General features: G+C 46.9%; 1 protein-coding gene across 2 annotated transcripts in view; it reads right to left on the bottom strand.

Annotated features, from left to right (window-relative positions):
• Positions 1-19,843, bottom strand: part of DPF3 (double PHD fingers 3) — a 182,529-nt gene extending 162,686 nt beyond the window's left edge. For both annotated transcript variants that reach the window (XR_013842367.1, XM_079990451.1), the window contains exon 1: positions 19,758-19,843. Coding sequence is in view for 1 of the 2 variants with exons in the window: in XM_079990451.1 (XP_079846577.1) it covers positions 19,758-19,789 (32 nt within the window). In the remaining variant the exon portion in view is untranslated. The remainder of the gene's footprint in view (positions 1-19,757) is intronic.
• Positions 19,844-21,264: the final 1,421 nt, after the last annotated feature.

The raw sequence follows: 21,264 nt of genomic DNA, 5'->3' as shown, positions 1-21,264 counted from the left end.
TGATGCTATTTGCAAGAATGGAGAAAACCTCACAAAATGAAGACACACACACACACACACACACCCAAAGTCTGTAAGGTCCAATCCTTGGCCTGAGGCAGGAAGAAGTGAAATGCTTTAGAAGCATCAAATTCTTTATTCAAAGGTTCAGCACAGGATATGCAAAGAGCAGGTCACTCCTGTAAGAAGTCTAACAGCTGCTATTTCCTCCTTAAGGGGGAAAAAGGGCAGTTCAAAAGGATTGTTCTCTACCAAAGGTCCTCCCAGTTTCCACCACTGAAGAACCTGTTAAAAGTTCACTGCCCCCCCCAAAAAAAATTAAGCCAGGAGCCCATCCTTTTGTGTGTGTGTGTGTGTGTGTGTGTGTGTGTGTGTGTGTGTGTGTGTTTCAGGGAGGGGTTACTTCTAATAATAATAATAATAATAATAATAATAATAATAATAATGATAATTATTATTATTAAAGGTAAAGGTAAAGGTACCCCTGCCCGTACGGGCCAGTCTTGACAGACTCTGGGGTTGTGCGCCCATCTCACTTAAGAGGCCAGGGGCCAGCGCTGTCCGGAGACACTTCCGGGTCACGTGGCCAGCGTGACATCGCTGCTCTGGCGAGCCAGAGCCGCACACAGAAACGCCGTTTACCTTCCCGCTGGTAAGCGGTCCCTATTTATCTACTTGCACCCAGAGGTGCTTTCGAACTGCTAGGTTGGCAGGCGCTGGGACCGAGCATCGGGAGCGCACCCCGCCGCAGGGATTCGAACCGCCGACCTTTCGATCGACAAGCCCTAGGCGCTGAGGCTTTAACCCACAGCGCCACCTGCGTCCCATATTATTATTATTATATAATATAAATTATTATTATTATTATTATTTATTTATACCCCGCCCTCCCCAGCCAAGGCCGGGCTCAGGGCAGCTAACAAGCAATAATAAAAACAAGTTGAATGAATACAACTTAAAAACAAGATTAAAACACAACATTAAAATATTGAAACATTAAAATATTAAAATGCAGCCTCATCACAGGAGGAGAAAGGAAAAAGAAAAAAGAAAGAGGGGGAGTACTTATGTCACTACTGTACTTCTGATTCTTCATTCTGAGATTTCTCAGACTAGTTCTATGCCAACTTTGAGGTACTGCATTTTGCCACTGCCTTCTGCGTCCTGTGAATCAGCAGTGTGGTATTATTACTATTTTGAGAGGAGTGGCTTCCGTCCTGCAGAACCAGTTTGGCACCTTTTCCCTCCCCTCCCTCTCGCCTTCCATCTTTGGCTTTATAGTGGAATTGTGGGGAGGATGCTTTCCATTCCATTTTGTTCTCCTTGGGCTAATGGTCATGGAAATGACAGTCCCATTTAAAAAATAATAATAATGGATGCTACTTCTCACTGCACACCTGCACATCAAGTTTTCAATAAATAATGCTGCTATCTGTGCTGCTTCCGTGAACTGATGCAGGATGAAGGCTGAACTGCTGGCCCTGCAGGGGATGGCGCAGGGAAAGGATGGAGGGATCAGGCATAAACATGGAGGGAGAGAAGCAGCAAGGAGGGGGGCTCTGGCAGAGGACATGTAGAGCAAGGCTTGTGAAGAAGGCGCCAAAGGCCTCCGGTAACTGGCAGTCTTTACTATTGTCATACACACACACACACACACACACACACACACACACACACACACACACCATGCCTCTAACTCTTGCGGCTATTCCAGTTCCCTGATGGGAACTGCATTTTATGAGGAGCTCACATTGTGTACCTTGGCTGGAGTGGATGGCACTGTGGTCTAAACCACTGAGCCTCTTGAGCTTGCCCATCAGAAGGTCGCCAGTTTGAATCCCCTTGATGGCGTGAGCTCCCGTTGCTCTGTCCCAGCTCCTGCCAACCTAGCAGTTCGACAGCACACCAGTGCAAGTAGATCAATAGGTATCTGAGGGGTCAGAAGTAGTGACATCAACACAAATGGAGGTGCGCATCATGTGGCTTCTGTCATGGTGTTCCGTTGTGCCAGATGTGGTTTAGTCATGCTGGTCACATGACCCGGAAAACTGTCTGTGGGCTAACGCCGGCTCCCTCAGCCTGGAGCGAGATGAGCACCACACCCCATAGCCACCTTTGACTGGACTTAACTGTCCAGGGGTCCTTTACCTTTTACCTTGGCTGAAGTTGGAGGGTCCCCATCAGGGACTGGTGGAGATGCAGCCAGATGCAGACCTGCTGCTGCTCACTGAGTGAATGGTGACACTACATTAAGGTGAAGGCAGCCTGGCTGGCTGTTACTATAGAGCCAGCATGCAGAAAGGACCACAAATATATTTTCAAAACTAGGTGGGTGTGAGAAAACAGCATGAAAGGGGTGTCATACCCAACATGCACACATGCACTATACACTGGCGGAGTAACAGGGGTGGGGGGGAGCGCACCGCCCCCGGCGGCACGATCCCAGTGGGGTGCCATTGTGATTGCCCCCCCCGGTGCTGGGCACCATGCCCCCACTGGTGGCAGTGTGGGCCATGCCTCCGGGATGCGCGTCACACCCCCTGGCACACAAAGGTGACCAACCCTGACTTAGTCCATGTCAACACCAGACAGAGTTTGCTCCCCTCCTTTCAAGCTTTCTTATTTTAGCAGGAATCTGAGGCACACATAAACTTCACAGCACCCTTGCTTGACTCCCGAGTCAGACTCTTAGCTCTGCCACCATGACTCCATGCAAATACAGCAGGTGCCATCAAGGCAGGACTTTCAGGCACGGTTCAGGGCCCCAGTCGGTAGAATGAGCAGCAGGGCTGACTTACCAATTTTAAAGTAAGTAGAACAGTGCACATTACCATCTAAAGACTGGTGGGAATAGGCGCATAAGATCATTCAGTCCAGAGTCTAAAAACAATCATCTTATAGTTTTAAGTATATCTAAGTTGTTGACACCTGCTGATTCAAAGTCAGAAGAGACAGTTGCCAAATCTACCAATTTCTCACAGTGCTAATATACAGGAAGTAGAAGTAGCCCTCATTGAATCTGATTGATCTCTCTATTCCACAGCCATAGCAGCTTGTTATTCACACCATGCATCCCTGAGCATGCTCTTGCAAGTATATGCTACCCAAAATGGTGCCACACAGAGGGCTCTGAGGGCACAGGGAAAGAATAAAAGCTCTGGGACTAAATATAGGTTCCATGCAACTTGTGGAAAGCAGTTTGGGGAGAGGGGAATTTATAGCTGATAAACAGTGGGGCAGGAGTGTTACGCTCTCTCTGCCCAACATTTCTTCCCTCTGGGTCTCTCTCTCACACAAGGCATTCCAAAGGAACACTTGGAACCTTCCGGGGGTTAAGGCTGCTTAGCTCATCTGCTTTGCATGCAAAAGGTCCCAGGTTAAATCCCTGGCATATCCGGAGGGTGCTGGGAAGACTCCCTGTCTGAAACCCTGGAGAGCTGCTGCCGGTCAGTGTAGACAATACTGAGGAAGGTGGAGCAATAGCCTTAACTCAGAACAAGGCAGCTTTTATGCATATGGTCCTCCATACCATTTCATGGAGAAGATGCCATTGTTGCACAAAATCATATGGAAAAATGCTGCCATGCATATAAAGCATATACAGTGGTACCTTGGGTTAAGAACTTAATTTGTTCTGGAGGTCTGTTCTTAACCTGAAACTGTTCTTAACCTGAAGCACCACTTTAACTAATGGGGCCTCCTGCTGCTGCCACGCCACTGGCGTGCAATTTCTGTTCTCATCCTGAGGTAAAGTTCTTTTTTTTTTATAATAATTTTTATTAATTTTCCAAACAAATAATAAAAACAGTATAGAACAGTATAACTTCAAACTCATCAGTTCATACCCTTCTTTCTTTGACTCCCCCATACCTCCCCATCCCTGCATCCTTGTTTAATAATTCTTTAGCAACCCTTAGGTCCATTGTCTTAATTCCCTTTCATAAAAATTTCTTAAGTTTTTTTGTTTACTGCTGCAATTCTTTACTTCTTACCCCCTGACATCTTAACATTCCTCAATTTTGCAATTATTTTTAAGATATATTTTGAATTTCTTCCAGTCCTCTTCCACTGTCTCTTTCCCCTGGTCCCGGATTCTGCCCGTCATCTCGGCCAGTCCCATAAAGTCAATCACCTTTGTTTGCCATTCTTCCAGAGTAGGTAGTTCTTGCGTCTTCCAATACTTTGCCAGTAGAATTCTTGCTGCTGTAGTGGCATACATAAAGAAAGTCCTATCCTTCCTTGGCACCACTTGGCCCACCATGCCCAAGAGGAAAGCCTCTGGTTTCTTAGGAAAAGTCCACTTAAGGACCTTCTTAATTTCATTATAGATCATTTCCCAGAAAGCTTTAACCTTTGGGCAGGTCCACCAAAGGTGGTAGAAAGTGCCTTCAGTCTCATTACATTTCCAACACTTATTATTAGGCAAATGATAAATTTTTGCAAGCTTGACTGGGGTCATGTACCACCGGTAGATCATTTTCATAATATTTTCTTTTAAGGCATTACATGCAGTAAATTTAATACCGGTGGTCCATAACTGTTCCCAGTCAGCAAACATAATATCATGACCGATATCTTGTGCCCATTTAATCATAGCTGATTTCACCGTTTCATCCTGTGTATTCCATTTTAACAGCAAGTTATACATTTTTGATAAGTTCTTAGTATTGGGTTCCAACAATTCTGTTTCTAGTTTTGACTTCTCTTTCTGAAATCCTATTTTCCTGTCCTGTTTAAACGTCTCATTTATCTGATGGTAATGCAACCAATCTCGAACCTTAGGCTTTAGTTTCTCATAACTCTGAAGTTTCACCCTTTCGCCATCATATTCTAAAATCTCATGATATTTTGGCCATTTAGAATCCATATTAAGCTTTTTTACTTCCCTAGCTTCCATTGGTGACACCCACCTAGGGGTTTTACTTTCCAACAAATCTTTGTATCTAATCCAAACGTTATACAATGCTTTCCTTACAATATGGTTTTTAAAGCTTTTATACACCTTTACCTTGTCGTACCATAAGTATGCATGCCAACCAAAACTATTGTCGTACCCTTCCAGATCCAAAATGTCGGTGTTCTCAAGAAGTAGCCAGTGTTTCAACCAGCAGAAAGCTGCTGATTCATAATAAAGTCTATCCTTTGCATCAGTTAAAATCTTAAATTTAATTCTGGGCTTTTTGCCCTGCCAGACAAATTTTGATACGTCTTTCTGCCACTTCTTGAAACAGTCCATCTTGTCCACAATCTGCAACGTCTGGAATAAAAACAGCATTCTAGGCAATACATTCATCTTAATAGTAGCAATTCGGCCTAACAAGGAAAGTTTCCAAAAGTCCTGCCATGAGATCACAGAAATCTCTGCAGCAATGTTTAAATCAGAGGTGGGGAACCTGAGGCCACGGAGGTTCATGCATCCTCTCAGGCTTCTCCTCTGAACTCTCCCTAGGCCTCATTCCTCATTGGTCTTGCTGCAACTACCAAGCATTTCTGTGTAGCTGAAATGTATCCTTGAACTCTGATGTTGCCTCTTGCTTATCTGGACCGAGGAGAGGGGGTGAGTGTTAGCATGTGTAAAACTACCCTACTGAACATGCTTTTTTAAAAAATAATGTTGATCCATCTATTTTTGCCTCTGACCCAGGGCCAGATTTAGGTTTGATGAGGCCCTAAGCTACTGAAGGTAAAGGGGCCCTTCTATGTCCAGCTGTCCTTTGTCAACAACAAATTGTCGCTGTTTTTTGTGCTGAATCTATACTATATGGTAACTTATGGACCTAATAGGTATCTAAAGCCATTTGCACATAACAAAATATGTGATATTTTAGGAAGCAGGCTAGCAGGCGGGGCCCATTACTTACATCATAGGAGCCTACAAAGCACAAAACACTGCTGCTGTATGTGGGTTTAATTTATTTATTTTTTATCTTATATTTTGGAAATGAACATCCAGGTTTTTTTTCCTTTAAATTTTTTGGGGGGCCCCAAGAGAGTGGGGCCCTAAGCTATAGCTTGTTTAGCTTATATGTAAATCCAGCACTGCTCCGACCCCACCCACCACTCATATATGGTCCTCAATAAGTTTCCCAGAAGGTAAAAATGTGGCCTTAGGGCTGGAAAATGTCCCCACTCATGATTTAAATGATGCCTACAACTAGATGCTTTCCAAAGGAAAAACCCAAAGAGTCATGCCCAATGGATTATAATCTGGGGAATCTCGGGAGTTACAAGATATCAGTGAAGTAAAAGGAAATCAGTCTTGGACAAAGAAAGCAAGATTTTGATAAGTTGTTGTAATACAAGCGAAGAAGTGGCATGGATACCAGAAGGAATAAAAAATCCAAATATGAGGGGCAATTACAGGGAAATTGTTAAGAGATGAGAGACAGAATTTCAAATTTAACATAGCAAATGAATGGAAGTCATTTACTACAAATGAATAAAATAAAAACAGAGGAGAGCTTGGTGCTGTTTTCTTTATTCACAAAAAAAGCGGCTGTCAGGGGTGAGCTGTAAGGTAGCCAGTTATGCAGATGCTGCTGCATTATTCAGGATTGTGAAAACCCAAACAGACCTCAAAGGGCTCCAAAATAATTTCCGAAAGAGGGTGAATGGGCAACAAAATGACAAACATGTAAGCATAATGTTATGCACATTAGGACAAAACAATCAAACTTCACATATGCACTGATGGGATATGAACTGGCAGTGACTAATCAGGAAACAGATCTTGTAGTCCAAGTTTCCATCATCTGTGACTATTAAATTACATGCTATTCACTAGTTCATTCACATGAAGCTGACGGATAGCCCTAGACACAGAATTTGCTCTCAGCTGACCAAACCAATTAGTTCTTCAAAGCATAAAATGTGGAGGGTTGACAGGGTTGCCAGCTTATTCTCTGGCCCTGGCTCCTGTGCCATTAACAGCAACTCGGTCTATGCAAATGCAAGCTGAATAGAGGCCAAGAGCCAAAAATGTGGATGGTTATTTAAATTCAGTGGGCTTCTCTCACATCTGCAGCTTCTGAACATGTGCCCAGCTTCTCTGTGCAATTTCCTTCCCCTCTCAGGAGGGTGCAATTTCTGAGTGGAGGTGTAGTGGGTGGGTGGGTGGGCGTGCGCGCGCGCACGCACACACACACATGCTTATCCCTTTCCCTGTTTTTCTGTTCAGAATTCCCTTGCCCATGGAGTTCTATGTGCTTATTCATTTATTTTATTTGTTCTTTACATTCCCACCTTTCTTCCAAGGTACCCAGGGTGCCATGCATGATTCTACCCTCTTCATTTTATCCTCACAGCAAGGTAGTAGGTAATAGGTTTGGCTTCAAGACAGTGACTAGCTAAAGAGTACCACATGAGCTTTATGAGGATTGGAATGCTGGTCTCACAGGTACCAGTGTGACCCCTACACTGGCTGCCGGAAACACATGCTGTTAGTGTTTTGTAAACCTAACAGCGACCCTGTAGAAATAGGCAGTTGGCAGGGGGGGGGTATTTAGGGAAAGGGTTAAGTACATCTGTACATCTTTGTACCATCCCCTTCCCATTTTCTGACTGAAAACCAGAACCTCCAAAGGCTGCTGCCTCTTCTTCTTCTTCCTCTTCCTCTTCCTCTTCCTCTTCTTATTCTTCTTGCAGTGCTGCCAGGGCTTCTTCCCATTTGTGTGTAGTTTGCCTCTGTCTCCTCTCACTGGCTTTTCCTCAGGCCTGTGGATGAACCACTCCCCTCCTCTAACCCTCCTTTTGCAGGCAACTTCTTGTGTCTTCTTTTCTTTCTGCAGTCTTCTCCTTCCCTGGGCCTGCCGCTCTGTGTCCAAGCAGCTTAGCCAGTGACAGTAACATCAAGTGAAGCTCCTCTTAACTTCAGGATTTTAAGTGGCAGTCCAAACCACACTTTCCTGTGAGTAAGCCCAATAATTCAATAGGGCCTAATTCTAAGTAGACATGGTTAGGATTGTGCTGTTAGTTAGCCTTTGGAACATAGTGTTTTGGAATATACATTGGAGGGCAGGAGGAAGAAGTCTGTCATCACAATAACAATAGATATTTTTCGTGATTAGTTACTAGAAATATTCCCCAAGACTAAATGCTTGTAGAAGATTTCCGTTCTTTGGGTGGTAATGAGCTGAAACATCAACTGATGGGGCTGTGCCTCTTTCAACCACCACAAGAATCACTCTCAATCTCTGTAAAGTGGGGTACAATGCCAAATGCATAAGGCCCCAGTCACAGGCAGCCACCCAATAGCTATTTCTGGAACTAGGTAATGCCTTAACAGAAGCCCCCTGATATGCAAAATGGCATGCTGGGTTATAACCATCATGAAGGTGACCAGGAAAAAGAAACTCTCTGGTTTTTAAGCAGCCCATTGTCAATCTCTCAGATAAAACTGACCCAGGAATAGAATACAGTGGTACCTCGGGTTACAGACGCTTCAGGTTACAGGCTCTGCCAACCCAGAAATAGTACCTCGGGTTAAGAATTTTGCTTCAGGATGAGAACAGAAATCGCACGGCGGCAGCAGGAGGCCCCATTAGCTAAAGTGGTGCTTCAGGTTAAGAACAGTTTCAGGTTAAGAACAGACTTCCAGAACGAATTAAGTTCTTAACCTGAGGTACCACTGTAAAAGGCATTGGGAGGGATAAGGAGAGGATCAAAGTATTATTTGAATCTGGGTTCACCAGTGCTTAATCTCAGAACTTCTGAACCCCAACACACCACTGTCATGGCAAGACTCAGTCCTGGGAGATGTGCAGTAAAAGACAGGGACACTGAGCATGTGCAGAATGCATTTTCCTCAGCACTAAGAAACCATGACCAAACCCATAGATCTGGAATTGAGACAACAAGGCAGGGGGAGTGGATTAAGTGCAATGCAAGTTATAATCAATATTAGGCAATTAAGCTTTTAGCATAATATTTCAATATTTAGTGCAGGTGAGACCAACAGATCTATGTAAGTCTGGCAAGGTGAGCTGTATTACTTCCATTGCTAGAAGCTAATTATTATTTGCCCTTCATCCTGCAAAATGTTGGCTATAATTCCCATTTATTTCAGTTGGGTTACTTATAAGAAGCAAGGCTAAGCAGTCCTTAGCAAACTGGGATCTTTCGCAACATTGATCCCATAAACTGAATAAAGATAAAAAACCATTTTGTTTTAGTACCTCCGTTCAGTGAAGAATTGCACGCCCTGTAACTAAACTCTGCAGTATTAAAAGATATAACATTGAACACCAGCTTTTGATGAAATATAAATAATTGGGTGAAGCAGCCCACATCAGTAACACCCCGAAGGAGTTGCCTGAGGAGCAAGTGCCATAAGAAACCAGTCAAGATTCAGTGGAAACACCCTGTTGTGATTACATTCACACCATACGGCTGTGGAATTTGTCATCTCATTCTCTGCCAAGATGCAACAGTTCTGGGCACTGCTGAACATGCCATCAAATGATTCACAGCGGCTGAAGTTGTATTTTGCTTACATTACAACACCCAGCCAGGGAAAGTGTGACCTAAGATGCATTTTGCTGAACTTCATCAGCTATTCCCATATGAGGGGAGAATTGGTGTATTGGAGGCCATGCCAAAAACTTCAGAGACACTAAATTAAATCCTTCCTTGAGGCCATTGGCTTGGAATCTGTGGCTCGAACGGGCTCTTTTAGGCTATAAACCATGTCATGAAAAATTCCTGACCAGGGCTTCTTGCAGTGGTTTAAGAGAGAACTGTTTAAAATTTGATTGCAACGTTCTTCTCCTTTGTTATGTTCTCATTCAAAAGGAAAATAAACTCTTGCTTTTCTACACTACTACTTCTCTTGTGCTGGGTTCAGAAGGCTACTACCATGTTACAACTTGTGCTCCTCAAACAGTTCCAGCAGAGAAAACTAATGGAATTGGTTAGTTATTCATCACACAGGTAGCGAGCGCACTGTGGCCTCTTGGACATAGTTGTGGCTTTGGATGCTTCCCTAATGTCACCACATTATTGCAGTCTGGAGGGACACAAAGAAACCATAACCTCGGAACATTTGTGGTATTAAAAGTTACAGGATGTTAGCAGGAAACTACAGGACATACACCTATTGTAAACAAGGCAGTATGCCCCCCACCCAAGAGCAAATGCTATTGAAAGCCTGAGAGCCAGTGTGGTGTAGTGGTTAAGAGTGGTAGATTCGTAATCTGGGGAACCGGGTTCGCGTCTCCGCTCCTCCACATGCAGCTGCTGGGTGACCTTGGGCTAATCACACTTCTCTGAAGTCTCTCAGCCCCACTCACCCCACAGAGTGTTTGTTGTGGGGAAGGAAGGGGAAGGAGAATGTTAGCTGCTTTGAGACTCCTTCAGGTAGTGATAAAGCAGGATATCAAATCCAAACTCTTCTTTATTTATAACTGCCCATATAACACCACAAGCACAAATCAGATTGGATTTCAATAAGTAGTCCTCTAACCTCTCCCACAAACTCTCACTCTCTTCCTCTGACAGCATACCCTATGCAAGTGGTTTTCAACCAGTGTGCTGTGGCACCCTGGGGTGCCTTGAATGATGGTCAGGGGTGCTGCAGGCAGCACTGGCCTCTGTCCCTCTTTCCTTCCCTCCCCCCCCTCTGATGCCCTTTCACATTTGGCTTCCCCAAAGTTTGCACAGCTGTTTATTGCAGCAGCTCTGGCTACTAGCTCTGCAGGCAAATGGTGCCTCTGGAACGGATGGGGTGGCAGCTCAGAGACCAGGGATGGCAGCAGCAGCTGCCCAGAAGACTCCCAAGGAGAGAGGAGAGGAGAGGAGGCTGTGTGAACACCCCACAAGGGAGGGTGTTAGAAAAAGGGTGAGAGGCTGCCAGCTCCGTAGGCAAGGGGTGACATAACTGGGCTCCTGAGCCCCACAGGGGTACCAAAGAAGTTGGTCATGGAGCCGTGGACTCAGAAAGGTTGAAAATCTCTGCCATTGGTCTTCAACCTGATTCAAAGCAGGTCACTGTAGAAGCACTACCACCATGCAAATATATGGTAAAAAAAATAAGAAATGGGTCTCCAAATGCATGTTGGGGTTAAAGGTGGGTCCTGGAAAAGTTGAAGATACCTGCCCTATGCAACCCCACAATACTTGCTTGTTTCTGATTAATATTGGTTTGGTGTTGTTTCTACTAGTTTAGCCTATGAGTTGTTCACAAGATTCTGTTCCGAATAGAACACCCTGTGATTACCACAAAGGAGTGTACAATGTGACGTGTGAATTATTAGGCAGTCCTATTTCATAACTTGCTCACTGCACTGTTAAAGGATTGATAAAGAAAGCAAATTGCTGAAGCTGGTTATACTGCCCGGATGTTGTCTCCAGACCTCACTGAAGCAGCAGTTGAATGACCAGAAATTGAATTAGAAAGTGTAGGGTAACTGACAACATACATCAAAACATTCACAAAACCACATGCCTAGATTGCAAACATGTGATCAGAACACAAACTGACAAAATCTAGAGTCCATTGCTTAATAATCCATTGTGATTCATCTCCCAGGATAAGTGTGCAATGTGGAAAGCCCACTTCATTTTATAACACCCTCAGAACGTTACGTTGTACTTAAATCTCATTGAAATTGTTGAGACAGTCTCACCAGAAGTTACCTTGTCCCATTGATTTTAGTGATACTTAAGTGCAAGGACTCATTATTTGTGCAGACTTTCTTTGAAAAAGATTGAATGTGGAACCCATCTAACACAATTCGAAAACTTTCCCCAAATATGTTCCCCATTACCATGAAAGTCCTTTCCCCTCCCATCCCCACAGATAGGGAGATTTGTAGCTTAGAATTCTTGCAACAATTTTGATTTCCATGTCCCTTGAATGTTATTCCCATCCAAGCTATTATTGGGGCTTTTGGGGTGGCAGGGGGGAGGAGAATACAGTATGTATAAACAAATGTAGAGCCTTTGAGAAATTCCTTTCCCACCCCATGACAAATTTATGAAGCCAGCTCCATCCATGGGCTGTGCAAGACTTGAACTTTGAGGAAACAAATTACAAAAGCACTAAGCAACTAATCAAGTCATTCATGCAACTAAATAAAAGGGGAACCTGTCATTTTCCAGATTCCCCAATAGTACACCCTTCCCCCAGCTCATAGCAGTTCTCATTTCCTATCTCTAGCCCATTTCGTTCAGCATCGACATCCACTCACATATCTTGTGGCTATATTTATCCAACACTTTTCCAGGAGGTCAAAGATACAAGGATGACAGAGCTTTACTGATTAGGATGGTTTTGCTTCTGAAACAAATTATAAGTGGGATGCATTTCAAAAAGCATTTCTAAATGTCAAGAGCCATAGAAGTTAGAATGCAAGAAGAGCCTTGCTGGACCAATGAGGGTTGCCTGGAGCCTTCGTTACATATATTTAAGCAGTGGGGAGAAACATTTCTCTTCTCCCAGGCCTTTGGCTAATTTAAGCATCAATGTGGGTGGGGATATGGTTTTTGTTTGCTACTATGTTATGTATTTTTTGCGTTTTTATATTGTGAACTGCCATGTGATCCTTGGATGAAGGGCAGTATAGAAATTTAATACAGGCAATGACCAATTTAGGCACATCCAAATGATGCGCAATCACACATGCATAGCACTGAACCTGGAAGTAGCCCCAAAACGTCATAAAAATGTCACAGAAAGGACTGGAATGGGGCAGCACGGGAGTGAAGTCAAACCATTGGGTTAGCATCACTGAATTGACCTCCCCAATGTACAAACCTGGGCAGTGTAGATGGAAGTCCTGGGCTACCCAGACAAGAGAACCCCCTCTCGGCCTTCTTTGAGTGGTCCAAAGAAAGCAGAGCAATATGTTTGGCACCAGCTTGGTTGCAGTTGTTGTCAGAAGGAAGCATACAATACGCCATCCAACAACCGTCTTAGGGACTCCAGATTTGTGTAGGGTTTACTCCTTAACCTTTTCTTCTCCTGCAGATAGCCTGCAGGGCAGCAGAGGTTTAGGATCAGAGTTTTCCTTCTCCTAGATGGGCTACCCTCCCAGGTTGGCGAGCCCCATGAGCCCCATCTGCTTACATTAAACAGTGGCAATTGTCACTTGCATAATTGCTAACACAGCAGAGCTGTTGCTTTAGCATAATATTTCGGATTGGCTCATGACCACCATCAGATTGCGACAATGTGCTGTTATTCTCCATCCCAGCTGCATCTCGGCTGGCACATTGCTCCCTAGATTTAAGCCTCAAGACTCTATTTTTTTTAATGATTAACATCAGCTGAAAGGACTACTCAATGCCAGACTTGTGTTTTTGAACCAGCAAGCAGGTAGCTATTAAACTCCAGTGAGTTTTTTGTTTGTTTGTTTTTTTAAAAGTACAATTATCTTCATCTGTACTTCATCACAGTGCAGATTTAGATCAAGGCATAATCATATTTAGGGGGTCTTTTTGTTTCCTTCACCAGTGAGACTCCTCAGGCTTGGTTCAGACACACAGCAGCCACCTCCATGCAAATGAACTAGTCCAGGCTGGCTTGGACACTTCTGTGTGACTACATTCTTCTTTTTTATTCTTTGTTTTCAGGCCTGTTAAGCCTGGCGATAGTTTGAGGCATGTTAGTTACTAAGCACATGATGGCTGCTGATTTCATCAGCACACACACAAAAAGACTCTCAGGGCACCGTAAAGACTAGCAGATATATTGTGGCTTAAGCTTTCATGTGCTATGCTCCATTTTGTCAGGTGCATGACATGTTATCCCAAATTTTGTGTGTGTGTGTGTTGGTACACATATGTATGTATTCTACATAAACACTGGTAAAGGTAAAGGTAAAGGTATCCCTGCCCGTACGGGCCAGTTGTGTCTGACTCTAGGGTTGTGCACCCATCTCACTTAAGAGGCTGGGGGCCAGCGCTGTCTGCAGACACTTCCGGGTCACGTGGCCAGCATGACAAGCTGCATCTGGTGAGCCAGCGCAGCACACAGAAACGCCGTTTACCTTCCCGCTAGTAAGCGGTCCCTATTTATCTACTTGCACTGGTGTGCTTTCGAACTGCTAGGTTGGCAGGCGCTGGGACCGAGCAATGGGAGCGCACCCCGCCGCGGGGATTCGAACCGCCGACCTGACGATCGGCAAGTCCTAGGTGCTGAGGACCCACAGCACCACCCGCGTCCCTACATAAACACTGAGTTGTACCCAATTCTGCTAGTATGATCAGAAGGGACACTTGCCCCAGTGAACTCTTGACCTGTCTCCCCACTCACGGCTCCGGCAACCCTGAGAAAGGCCACTTCCAGTGTTCACGGGATGCTTATTGTAGGCTGGAATGTGGGACAGAGCACTACAGGAGATGGGGTGTGGAATAGTCTGCAATCAGGCAAAAGCATCTTTGGTCAGCAGAGGAGAGCAATACTCTGCCCCACATCCCAGCCCTTTACTAAGGATCCCTGCCTTAACTGAGGAGAGGATTTTGGAAGGTAGCATGGGCCTGTAGGGGAGGAAAAGGTTGGGAATTCCCTAGTGCAAGCAAAGTTTACGCTGGCATTCCCAAGGGAATACTGAGGAAATTGTAAAGAGTGGAGCCTATGAAAGTGAACCATCATTCGTTTTGTGGTTGTTTGTTTACATTGGAGGCTGATTCTCTCCCAATGAGATCAGAATGGAGATCACCAACCAGGAGGAAGATTGCATTGGTGAGGCTGCCTACGGACCATACATTTAAAGCACATGTCTCCCCCCAAAGAATCCTGGGAAATGTAGTTTACCCCTCACAAAGCTACAATTCCCAGGATTCTTTGAGAAGAGTCATGTGCTTTAAATGTATGGTGTGTATGTAGCCTTGGGCACCAACCACTAGTAGTACAGCAGGAACAGAGGGGACATCTATAAAACTTTCTTAGCACTTCTCATGAGCAGGAACCGCAGGAGATTGGAGGAGGCGGGTAACAAAGCTGGTAGGAAGAAAGGAGGTGAGTTATCCAGGGATGAAGATGAGCCGGGGGACAAATTATGTCTTGCATGAGCAAGGACATCTCTTCAGACTTCAGGTGGCCACAGGGCCTGGAGACAAACAGGTTGTGTATGTATAGTAGTGACCAGAGTAGGAATGACTGCTGGGAGGAGCACAGAGAGAAGAAATACTGTACCATGATGCAGTTGCAGCAGCATGTTTCTCCTATATTGGTCTCCACAGTTGGTACCTGCAGCCTTACAACAATTTGACTTTACTCCCAAAGGCACACTCCTCCATTGTCTCCTGAGGCAGGTGGATGCCAACTGTCCCAACTGTCCACTAAGAGGTCAATATCAACAACCATCAACAGACAACCAACAGGAGACACTGCAGAATCCAAATACAGGGAGTGATAGGAACATCATTTAATCCCCGCTCTCCAGGGTGTTAAAATAAGGCAATGTCAGGCAAATACAGGGTGAAGAGAGACACCCTACTGGAGACAGACAGACAGACAGACAGACAGACAATAAGTTTCCAAAACAAGCAAAGGTAAAAAGTCTCAGTTCTTTATGGCTGCTTGATCCTGCAAGTTTTGTCCAGATAGCTCCAGCTTCTCTTTCTTGATCAAAGGCAGGCCCAGAAAGGAAAAGGAAACAATAGAAGGTGAATAAAGGAGGGTCAACAGAGATTTGGGGTCAAAAGGGAGGGAGGAGAGGGTTGCACAAACTGTCTCACATATTACTGTCTTCACCACTAGAAATAAGCCTCCCTTGAGGAGTCTATTTGTTCCAGTGCAGACAAGAACAGGTAGGTAGCCCATTTTTATCCAAGGTAGGCCTTTGCCCATGCTTAGCTTCCCCACCCCCCTACAGCCCAGGTTCAGGAATCCCAGCCTTCCAGCCCTCTAGATGCTCCCTGCCTCTTCGTACCGTGTGGGCAAACAAGGTGTTCAGCAATGGGAGAAGCAATACAATGGGCAGTCACACCATTGGCTGAATCCCAGAAGAGAGGGAGGGAAAGCGGAGAAGCGCCGGAGACACCCAAAAGGATCTGCGGAGGCATCGCTATTGTAGGAAAGGAGGAGGAGGAGGAGAGCACTGGGAAACTGAAAACAAACAGAAAAGGGCCCCCAGTGCCTCCAGTTGGGAACTTCAAAGTATTTCTTCCGAGTATCCGGCGGGACTGGAAATGCAGTACTTTATATTCCCCACGTGGAATTAATAGCGCTGCCTAGTTCGGTGTTATACTGAAAACGAAGTGATTGTTATACACCAAGGATACAAAGAGTTTAAGGGGGCCGCTGATTTAGGAGGTCGAGCGATACCGATGGTGACCAGAAAAACCTTTTCGAGGTCAGTTTCTTTGCAAGGGGAGACGGGGACGCCAGTTGTTTTGAGACATCACAATCAAAATGCGGATGATGCTCGACTCCCTTTCATTGTCAGGAAGGCAGTGGAGTAGCGTGGGGGGTGCAGGGGGGGCCGGTCGCACCGGGCGCAACATCTGGGGGTTAGGGTTAGGGGGCGCAAATTACTTGCCTTGCCCCGGGTGCTGACAACCCACGCTACGCCACCGCAGGAAGGAAGGACACAACGGGGCTGAGACGCATCGCGCTGTGCCCCCCCTTCTCTGCCCCCCCTTATGTGTCTTAACTGCCTTTGCCCTCATAAGCTGGCGCGATGTGTATTTATATGGCCGATATATATTTATACGGTTTATCCTGATCAGCAACTTTTCCAGAAGAAACGTTCTACAGTATTTAACTGCGTTTAACTAACGCGCACTAAAAACAACGGCGCAAGTTGTGAATCTGGAAAATGGACAGTAACACCACACACACACACACACACACACACACACACACACCCATTCCTAGGAAAGCATCTTTGGTCCGCGCGCTGCCTATTGTTTCCTTTCCGATCACCCCCGCGCGGGGGGGGGGCGTTGAAAGGAGAGGAGACGGCTAATTATATTAATAGCCTGGTTCTGTCCCTTTAAAAGAGCGGGAGAGAGTCGGCGGGGGGCGAACTCGGGGCCGCAAGATGAATTCGTCGGCGGGCAGCGAAGGGCTCCCAGCGGGTCACGTGGAGGGGCAGGAAATGATTGATGCACAAGGTTGCTGGGCGCGAAGAAATTTAATAGCGCCGCGCGAGGAGCGGCTTCCCACTTCGGCTACTTTGCCGGGCGCACACGCTTCGTTTGCACCAATGATGTCAGCGAGGCCCGACTCCGGATCCACCCCCCACGCGCCTCCCGCCCCCTTCCAGGCTCGCGATGAAAATATTGCCCTTCCTTCGAGGGAGCCCCTCCGGAAGTGGCTCCTCGAAAAGAAACTTCCACTCAGCCTTTATGGTAGTGGTTTCGTGCTGGCGGCTGTGGGCTTGGCAAGCCTATGGCCATCGGGGCTTACTTCCGAGTAAACATGCCCGGGAGTGGGCTGCTGCTGCTGCTGCACGCCCAGCGGATCTGTGCAAGCAGTAGTCAAATACCGGCTCACTCAGGTCCAAGGGTTGCATCGGGACCGCGCAGGCAATAGGGGGCAGGGCTGGCTGAGCTGCCAAGGCGACCACCTACTGCTTCACTTGGGGGTTTCAGCAAGGAGGCTGAGCGACCTCGCCCCCCTGAAACCGACGTAACACGTGCGACTCCAAGCGAGCATAACTCCAGATCGCTTCCACAAGATGTAAGCGCATACTGGATCAGGGCTGAGGAGGTGTGGGTTCGCCCGCGCCCAGCCCTCAGTAGTCACGACCAGGGGTGCCAACTGAATAAAATATTGCGGGGGGTAAGCCCCATCCCGCATAATCGACCACAAGATGCAGCTCACGCACACTATTTGCATGGCAAATATCAACTCAGGGGGGGGCGGCACCCTCAAATGGAGGGGGGGCGAAGGGACCTCGGCCTCTAAGGAGTTGGCTCCTATGGTCACGAAGCCCACCGTCTGCTCTAATCTTACCTAGCTCTTAGGTTTGCTATGAGGATTTTTTTTTTTAGTAATCTATTTTCATAAAAACCGCGTGCGCCGCCCCGAGCCACTCGGAGGAAGGGCGAGATACGGATGTGACAAATACGGTGTTTTTAAACTTTGCTGGGAAGCTGCATCGTCCATCCGCTTTTGGCCACCGACTTTTGTGTGGCCCCGCTCTCTCCTCCCTCACCATCGCAGGAAGGGGATCGCTCGCTAATGATCTGAAAATCGCAGCTGCCGCTTCCCTGACGGTCCTGCTTAGAATTCACTAAAGGAAAGGGTCTCATTATGCAAATATTTCATTCCAGAAAGGGAAAGGGGGGGGAGGGGAGATGTCAGTTATTTAAATATGACAGCTCGCCGTGCATCCTCTCTCCCCAACCCCCACGGCCGTCCCAAATGAAGGCTGCTTCTTCCTCCGGTTTACTCTCCCCTCCTCCCATCCATTCACATCAGCGAGGATCCCCGGAACACCCCTCCGAAGTGTGTGTTTTTCCCCCGATCGGAGGAAGGAAGGCTGAAAGGTGGCAGACCCACCCCCCCCCCCCCGCCGGGTAACTTCAGCGAGTGGTAGCGAAGCAGCCCCAAAGGAGCTTCCCTCCCCTCCGCCACTACCACGCCAGGATCCCTGATCCGATCCGGTCCCCGTTGCAAGTGAGCGCCGGTTCCTTCGAGCGCAGAAGTAACCCTGAAAAGGTTAAGAAAAAGGAAAAGCCCCGCCATCCCCAGTCGCGCTGCCAAATCCCGCTCGCCCTTTAATGCCTGGAGGGATTAAGCTGGCTGTGTGTGCTGCAGACCAGAAGGAAAAACCGGGGAGGTTCCGAAGAAAACTACCCGCCTTTAACCACCAGGGTTAGGAAGACGCACACGCACCCCGCCCCCGACGTAGTAGGGCTGCCCCCAGAACCTGCACACCGGGGCTTTCTGGATGATCTGGAGAGCAGCCAGATTTCACCCTCAATTGCACCCTGCCAGCGTCCACCGAGTGGATGCATTCCAGAATCGAGCTCCGGCATCCTCTACTTTTAAAAGCGAAAATATATATATATATATCGAACGGTATGCAAAGCAGATCGCCGGACTTCCTGCGCTTTATCAAAAGCAACCAGCCACCAACCCCAGTCATTCATCTAGAACAAGTCCGTCTCTCTCTCCCCATACACACACACATACAAGTGTAATGGCTAATATGTCCCTACTGTCCTGCCATGAAAAGATCCGTGCTGCCCTTTTGCCAACAACGAGCCAGCCAAACGCTGGCGGCTCAAACTCCTTCCCTCCCGCAGCTTTCAAGCCATCCCCGAACTGCAAACAGGGGGGGGGGGGGGGGAACAACTCCCGAAACTGCAACCCGAGCGTTTTCCAAGCCAGTCCTTGTGCGCCCGGTTCCCACCCATCGATCTTTCTGTGCTGGACGCTGACAGCGCTGCAAAGGCAGCCCGGACGCCGCCGCGCGCAGGACTCTGTCAAGTGCAACGCACCCCCTCGGGGATCCGTCAAAACCTTGCCGTTCCCGAGAGCCGAAAAAGCCCCGAGAGCTGCGAGCGGCGCCGGTGCCTCAGCGCCCAGAAACTCCGCTTTCATTTCATCACCTCCAATCAATTAAGCAGGACGCGGACGTAACAATTTCTTCTTATTAATTACCGAGCGAGAGACTTCGTGTGTGTTGCACAAAAAAGAGAGAGAAAGGAGGAGGAGATAGGAAAGGAAAGAAAAGAGCGAGGGAGGCTAGAGCAGCTGGGAGTCTGGAGACGCCAGGTTCAGTCTGGCAGCATGCATCGGAAAGGCGCCCTTTTTCATATTTAAACCACGCGGAATATGTACATTTTTGATTCCTACTTACGCTTTCAGGGGGTTGTGAATGACAGTCGCCATTTTGCTACAATGTAACAGAATATTGTGTCTCGGAGTTCTAAAGGTTCGCTCAGGGGAAGCGCTCGGCCAATCGAGAAAGTGGATACCGGCCCGCCGCCCAATCAAGCGCTGAGGGCGGAGCCAGGGTTCTGCTAGTTATTAGGGGAGCTGTCAAAGCCCAGAGGTCACTCCCTTTCTGTGCAACTGTTAAGAGAGCAGGTCTTAAAGGGGCAGCGGCGCGGCAGAGGGGCAATCGGCGCTCGAACTTAGATAGCGGGGAGTTTCAAGAGTTTTTAATAATAGTTTGGGTCTTTAAAAAAACAAACAAAACTGCACACGCACAGAGGCGAGCGTGGGGTGGGTGTGCGCGCGCGGGGGTGAAACATAGTTCGTTCATTGTTTCCATAGCTTCTCGTTTCCCGAAGAGCATCTCCTCCAACTATTCATATGCAAGGATTGGGTTCGTGCCATTTTATCGGGGGGGGGGGGGATTACCCTCACTTCTGCAGTGCACGTTCTAGTTGTTCGGGGTATTAAAAAAAACCCAAACAAAACATGGTGGTCTCCATTTTGTTTCCCTTGATCTCCAGCCACTTTCCCCTTTAGGTTTCTTGGAACGCCGCTCGGTAATTACAGTGACTTCAGGGCAGCACCCTTCCCCCTCCGCCAGGAATTTCTCTGTGTCAGTCATCCAGCTTCTGCAGCCAGTGCACTAGTTACATAATGCACAGTGGCCAAACCGACCGCCTGTTTGTTTCACTCAAAGCAACTTTTTGGAAGCGTGATCGTCTGGGTGTAGCGTGTTGAGACCTGACCTCTCTGATCTTTTGACATGAGAAAAGGGAGCGGGAGGGAGGGAACTTCGCCTACATTTCATTAAAGCACATATAAGTGCTCCGAAGCAGCGAAGTAACTTCTTGGAGGCAGCAGGTCTTCTGACTGCAAGGGAAAGGAGTGGAGACGGAGCCCCATTTCTGGGAAAGACACCAAGACGTCTGAGTTTACCTGTGGCTAATTACATGAGTCTGCAAATGAATTACCCAGAAGAGGAGCTGAAAGATTTTTGATGTGTCTAAAGGCTGAAACCATACCCACTTGAGAGTAAGCTGAAATCCCATGCATGCTTACTTGGCAGTGAAGCCCATGGAACTCAATGAGACTAACTTTTGAGTGAACACACTCAGCAGGCATGTATGTGAAACCTAATCATTGGACGTTTGAGGACTGAACTGTTAAGCACATTTTGGGTACTTCCAGAGAGGGACCTGGTATCATAAATGACTCGTGGAGATCTACTTTTCTCTGTGTGTGTTAGGCATGCTAGCTTCCACACATTCCTCTCCCCACCCCTGTAATGGATATTCATGGGTGTTCCACTACTTGCCATCCACACCAGGGTTGTTGCTTTTTGGTCTCTCCCCTCAGTTACTTCTCCCCTGGCATCCACTACCTTTTTAAATTACAGGCATAAACACAGGTATTTCTATACATCTGCA

The sequence above is a fragment of the Podarcis cretensis genome (genome assembly GCF_951804945.1).
Source record: "Podarcis cretensis genome assembly, chromosome: 1".
Classification (NCBI taxonomy): Eukaryota; Metazoa; Chordata; class Lepidosauria; order Squamata; family Lacertidae; genus Podarcis; species Podarcis cretensis.
The sequence above is the reverse complement of the archived record's forward strand: the minus strand, read 5'-3'. Positions and strand labels throughout refer to the sequence as shown.